At 63.1% G+C, this 6,185-nt stretch overlaps 1 protein-coding gene across 1 annotated transcript in view; it reads left to right on the forward strand.

Moving 5' to 3' along the window:
* The first annotated feature begins 1,255 nt into the window (after nt 1–1,255).
* Nucleotides 1,256–6,185, forward strand: part of TMEM161A (transmembrane protein 161A) — an 11,708-nt gene continuing 6,778 nt past the window's right edge. The window contains exon 1 of the mRNA XM_019538434.1: nt 1,256–1,322. Coding sequence (XP_019393979.1) covers nt 1,256–1,322 — 67 coding nt within the window. The remainder of the gene's footprint in view (nt 1,323–6,185) is intronic.

Genomic DNA, 6,185 nt, shown 5'->3' on the forward strand with positions numbered 1-6,185 from the left:
CCACCAGCCCCCTGCCCCAGGAAGTCTCCTTGCCTGTTGGCTTTCTGCCCTGGGCAGGTTTGCAAGCTTTCGCTTGTCCCTTGTTTGTAGCAGTGCTGGGGCAGGAGCTAGGGAGAACTACCCTAAATTTTCCCCCACCCATTGCTACCCCCGACCTTTTTAGTCCCGGCCCTGCTGCTGCTCTTGCCCGAGCATGAGTGCGAATAGGTGGGGGATAACCCTGCCTGCTCGCTCTGGCCTGTGGCCTGAAAAGGAACAAATCCCAAAATGTTGGGGTGCCTCTTCCCCACTCCTGCCCCCCAGAAAGCCCCCTTGGGCTCGCAGCTCTGTGGCACCGGCTGCCTTTTCCTCTGGCATTGAGGTACAGGGCCTTGCTGGCCTCCAGTCGGCCCAGCCCCCCTCTACCAGGAGGGGGGTCTCTGTGTGGCAGGTTTTATCAGCATAGCTGTGTCCCCTTGTACGGGTGGGGGGTGTCTCAGTGCCACCAGCAAACACCTTCACCGTGGGCTACACTCGGTGTCTGCAGCCAGGCAGGCCCTCTGCCACTTGCAGCTTCATAGGGGAGCACCTGACGCCCCAAACTGCCCCTTGGAGAGGCTGAGGGAAGGGTGCAAGCCTGCTGGCAAGGAAAGGAGCTTGCATGGGGGGCTGTGTTCAATGCCCAGCTCTGCTACAGCGTTCCCGAATGGCCTTGAGCAAACTCCTTCATAGCATCACAGGACGTGAGGGTTGGAAGGTCACATCTAGTCCATCCCCCTGCTCAAAGCAGAACCAGCCCCAACAACATCCTCCAAGCCAAGGCTTTGTGTACCCGGGTCTTAAACACCTCCAAGGATGGAGACTGCGCCACCTCTCTGGGTAACCTGTTCCCGTGCTTCCCCACCCTCCTGGTGAGAGAGTTTTTCCTAATACCCAACCTCAACTTCCCTTGCTGCAACGTGAGCCCATTGCTCCTTGTCCTGTCACCTCTCCCCCACAGAGACCAGCCCAGCTCCAGCCTCTTTGCAGCCCCCCTGCAGGGAGGTGAAGGCTGCTATCAAATCCCCCTCGGTCTTCTCTTCTGCAGACTGAACCAGCCCAGGTCCCTCAGCCTCTCACAAGTCCTGTCCCCCAGCCAATTTCATTGCCCTTCGCTGGACTCTCTCCAACGTGCCTACATCCTTTCTGTAATGGGGGGACCCACAACTGGACACAGGACTCCAGATGTGGTCTCCCCACCTTCACCAATCTGTGCCTCGGTTCCCCTGTTTGCACGATGGGGGTCACCGCACTTCTGTGCCTCGCACGCAGCCGGAGGGTGAGCGCGAGGCCTCTGCGCCCAGGTGAGCGGCAGGCCAGAGAGCTCCCTTGTGCCCCCGGGGAGGCAGGCGGAGGGTTCCCCTTGCCTTGAGTCCCAGCAGCCTGGCCCCAAAATGCTCGGCCCCGCTGGCCTTGGTGGCATCCGCTGTCCACCACGTGCTCCCGCGCCCGGCCCTGTCTGAGAGCTCCAGGCTGGGACGGGGGGTGGTAAAGGGGGAACCGTCCAGACGCCCAAATATTGAGCTATATATTAAATGCCGCTGATTGCGGGTTGGGAGGGAGTTCAAGCATGGCTTTGGCGGAGCGTGTCAGTTTGTTATGCTAACCGAGGGGGGTTCCATTCAGGGGACATGTTGGAGAGGTCTGAAGAGCAAGGAGTTCACAGGCCCTCTCCCTTTGTCATGCTAAAAGTGCAACACAGAAAATATATACAGCCAGCTGCTCGACGGAGCGTGAAACACAAGCGATTTCTTCGGGAGCCCTGGGTAATGTAATGCAGCGCGGAACAATGCCAGGCGCAGCCCCGGCCGGCCTTTGTGCAAAATGGGAAACTTATTTTGGGTGAATGGGCCAGGGGGACAGGCTGGCTCAGCCCGCCAGGTGCAGGGGCTTGGGGACGGAGCCGGGTGCAGGAGGGGAGGGGCCGGCAGCCCAGGATGCCCCTGCAAAGGGCCATGGCAGAGCCAACCGGGTGCTCCAGCCCGCACCTCCCCAGGCTTGCTTCCCTGTGGGGTACAGGGTCAGTCCTTGGTACCTCTGCTGTGGCCGCCCCCGGGGATGCTGGCTGGAGAGGCACCGAGCTCTGGTCATGCTAGACATGTCTGTCCAAGCATGGCACCGCTACCTGGGGGGTCTCTGGCCCTGCAGTGGGGGCAAGAGGCTTTGTGCCCCGCTGTTGCCTCCTGCATCTGGTCCCTGAGCTGCAAAGGCCGTGTGAGGGCCCGGGTGCACGGGTGACACGTGAATGCCAGGAGGGCGTCTCTTGGCAGGGAGCCCAGGGGAGTGAGACACCTTTTGGGATCATGGGGCTGCTAGTGTTGCACTTGTCCCAGGGAGCTCCTGGCCGTGCCCTGGGCTTGGAGGCCAAAGGCAGGAGCTGAGGGTTACCCGAAAAGGCCACATCAGTGCCCTCCACACCAGGTGGGCACAGAGGGGCCCCAGCCACCCCACGCCGCCCCGGCACGGACACCTGGCTGCATGCGCCCTCGGGGACAGGGATGGGGATGGGGACCCCCTCGGCGGCTGGATAAGTTACGAGAGCGCCGACAAGGGGCCATTGTGGCGACTCCCTTGGCCGCGGCTAATTCCCGAGCGTGGCGGGAGGGGGCTGCGCACAATCCGCTCTCAAAGGGGCTTTTGTGCGGTGGGGGGAGGGGAGCCGTGGTACGGGGGGGGGCCGCATCCATCTTTTTTTTTGTCTGTATGAAATGAAATCTGACACCGTCTCGGAGCCGCCGGTTCTCAAGGCCCTTGAATTAGTTCCAGGGACACACAACTAACCTTTTGTGTATATTGTGTACTTAGAGCCGCAGCCCCATTGAAGGCTGGGAGGGAGGGAGGGAGGGTGGGAAGGGGCCGCGGCAGCCCCCGGCTCTGCCTTGCGTGAGAAGGACGATGGCAGCCACCGGCCGCAGGTGCTGGGGGTCTGGCCAGTTAGCCAGGGCTGGAGAGAGCCAGGAGAAGCCGCGCTGGGATCCCCGGAGAGCGAGGACCTGCGTGATGACCTCCTGGGCGTGAACTTCTTGCGTCTTCACCGCTGGTGGCCCCAGTCCAGGCAAAGCCCGGCTGGGGCGGCTCCATGAGCGTAAGCTCTGGGAGCAGAAGGGCTGGCTGGGTCCCGGGTCTCCCAGGGGTGCCTGGATGGCTCGAGCCCTTTGGGGAGGGGTATTGGGAAGTCTCTGGGGGTCTTCCCAGCAGTTGCAGGCAGATGCTCTGAGCAGGCTGAGCTCTTCCACCACATCCCGTCTGCTCGGGAGCAGGCCGTGCCTCGGGGCCCACCACATGGATGTGCCAAGAGCTTCCTGCTGCCGCCAGGTTGTAGGGAAGTCTCCTGCAAGGTGCAGGAACCTGGGCCCTGGCGCTGGATGCACGCCCCAGGGGGTCAGGGCTACCGAAACTGCTGCTCCGTGTAAGTTCACTGTGTGCTGCAGCCCGTAGAGGGGCCCTGGCATGGAGAAGCGAAGCGAGAAGGTGCCATTCGGTGCCTTGCGCCAACCCTCGGTGACAGTGCACAGAGCCAGGCAGGTTGAAACCCATCCTCTGTCCTGTGCTGGGAGCCCCGAGGCTGCAGCTGGTGCCAATGCATGGAAACCGTGCAGCCAACGTGGCTGGCTCCCCCAGCAGCGATGGGCATAGGAAGCCAGAGCATACAGGTACCATGCTGAGCTGTGGCAGCCAGCATTTCCCAGCCCCATCAGTGCTGCTCCCAGCTACCAAGTGTAGATGCTAACCTTAAGGCAATGGGCCCTGATCCTGAGCTGGTGCAAAGCTGTGTCCTACGCCATTGAAAGCAGGGCACCTTCTGTGCTGGGCACCAGCAAGGGTCTGACCAAGGCCTTGATAGCACTGGTGCCCCTTTGGCCCAACATAGTCCACAGTGGTGACCTCCTGCCCCTGGGATGGAGGTGGAGGGGGGTGGCATCCTGGGCGAGGCAGGAGCAGAGTTTTGCAGGTGCCCGGCTGGGTTCCCACTGCAGCGATTGTGCTCTCGGTGCTGAGACGTCCCTGGGCCCGCAGCAGGCATCTTGGTTGCTATTTAGATAATGATCCTGACACGGATCTGACTCAAGCCATGGAGAGGGACGGAGGGTGGCCATGGGCGGGCAGGAGCAATGACAGGGGATACCCCGTGTCGCAGGGCCTGCGCGGGGTGGGAGCAGAGCGCGGCTGGGCTCCTAACGTGAGGGCGGTTCCTCCAGCCGCTCGGCGAGGCTCCTGTCCCCCTTGGAGCAGTGTGTGAAGCGGGCTCCCCTCCCTCCTGATCTGCACCCCACCCGGACATGGCCTGCACGGCAGCTGGACATAAAGGCAGACAGATGTGCTGCACATGTGGATGCCAGGGCAGCGAGTTCCCCAGCAGCCAGGACTGTGCCACCAGGTCCTGACAGCTACAGCCAAAGGCTTTGGGAGAGGTCTGGAGGTTTATCCCTCATGCTGCTGGCCCTCGCTGCTCTTATTCCATTGCAGCAAGACACAAGGGGTGCCTCCATGTCCCAGGAGGGGCCTATTTCCCTCAGCAGCAGGGAGATGGCGAGGCCTGCGTGCATTTGGTGCCCTCTGCCACGCCCGTTCTGCCTAGGTAAGCATGCAGCAGGTCGAGCAGCGTGCTGGGCCCAGCTGCACCCAGGGCCCTGCATGGTGGCCTCCACCTGGACTGCTCTGCAGTGGCTGGGAAGCAAAGGAGCCCGAGAGGCAGGAGGAACGGTCCAGGAGCGCTCGCGGGCTGCCCAGCCCCTGGACAGCTCCTGCATCCCCTTGCCCGGCCCAGGCTCCCCACTCATCCCAGCCTTGGCATGTCCCGCCGGGCTGTAGGGAAGGTTTGAAGCGACACCCAGCGGAGAAGGAGCATCTCGTCGTGGAGGTATATCCACGACAACCCTGCTGCCAGCCTATGGGGCACTCGCCCAAATAACCATCGCGTTGCCTCCCTGCACCCCTGGGAACCAATGGCAAGAGCCTGGCCATGCCCATGCAGCATCCCAGGGCTGTCCCCGCAGCCTAAGACAGCCCCAGCTCCTGGAGCTCTGCCCTGTGCCCTCTGCTCCTGTGGGTTTTTGGGGAGCCAAAGATGAGCTTTTTTCCTCACCCAGGAGAACGGGAATGGGTTGAGCTGCGAAGGCCGGGAGTCTCGTCTAACACCTGGAAGTGGGACATTGGGGAAAAACTCATGATCAACTTGTGAGCACTGGGCACCCTGCAGAGCTGGTCACGCCAGCTTTCCATGGACTGCCTCCAGCTCCCTGCACCCCACAGGGGCCTCGGACTGCAGCCCCGCTCTGGCGTCATAGCTGGGGAGACGCTGGGCCTCTTCCCGCGGGGCTGACTCCGCCTGCGGAAGGTGTGTGCATCCGCAGGCAAGGTCGCCCAGAGAGAGAGATGAGCCGGTGCTGCGACTTTGCCAAGGGGCTGGCATAGCCCTGGGTGGACAAAGGCAATAACCCCAACGTGCGCTGAAGGGCCCTCCTGGCAAGCCCTCCTCCTGTCAGAAGGGCGCGCGCACCCACCGGCCGAGTGAACCCGGGTATCCAGCACCTGAAGCACCAACCCAGCCTCTCTCAGGTGCCCGGATGAAGTCCTGTGCGTGGAGCAGAGCTGCTTGTGCAGGACCCTCCACGGGCAGGTGGGGGTGGGTTTGTGGTGAACCTCCTGGAGCCGAGGGCTCGGCCGGGCGCTCTGCTCCCCCGGCCTCCTGCGGCCTCCTTCCTTCTCCTCCTCCTCCTTGGAGGCGTGGCGCTGCCAGGCTGTAACGGAGGGGGGATAAATCCCAGCCGGAAACCAACTTATCTTGTGAGGAAGACTTGGGCGAAAGGACGTGGCACGGCCGTCTCCCCCTTACCCCCTCAGCGTCCCAGTGCGGGGCACGCGTTTGTCCCCTGAGCTTCAAGCAGCGCCGGCGAGGGGCGCGGACCCTCGGGGATTCCCCGCTCACTTCCTCTCCAGGGGCAAGGCGGAGCGGGTGCAGCGAGGCCAGGAGCCCTGGGGTCCCGGTCTGCTCCCTCGGGGTGCAGCCAGAGACCGCTTGCGTGGGGTTACTCCGCATGCAGGCAGCGGGCACCGGCGTGTGCTCCTTGCAGAGAAAGTGGAAGCAGCCCGGGGCTGGGCGTGTGCGCAGGTGTGCGCGGACGTGCTTGGGTGCATCCACCCCGACACCTGCCCCGTGCACCGGC

The sequence above is a fragment of the Crocodylus porosus genome, unplaced genomic scaffold, assembly GCF_001723895.1.
Source record: "Crocodylus porosus isolate Cpor-Errol unplaced genomic scaffold, CroPor_comp1, whole genome shotgun sequence".
NCBI classification, from domain to species: Eukaryota; Metazoa; Chordata; order Crocodylia; family Crocodylidae; genus Crocodylus; species Crocodylus porosus.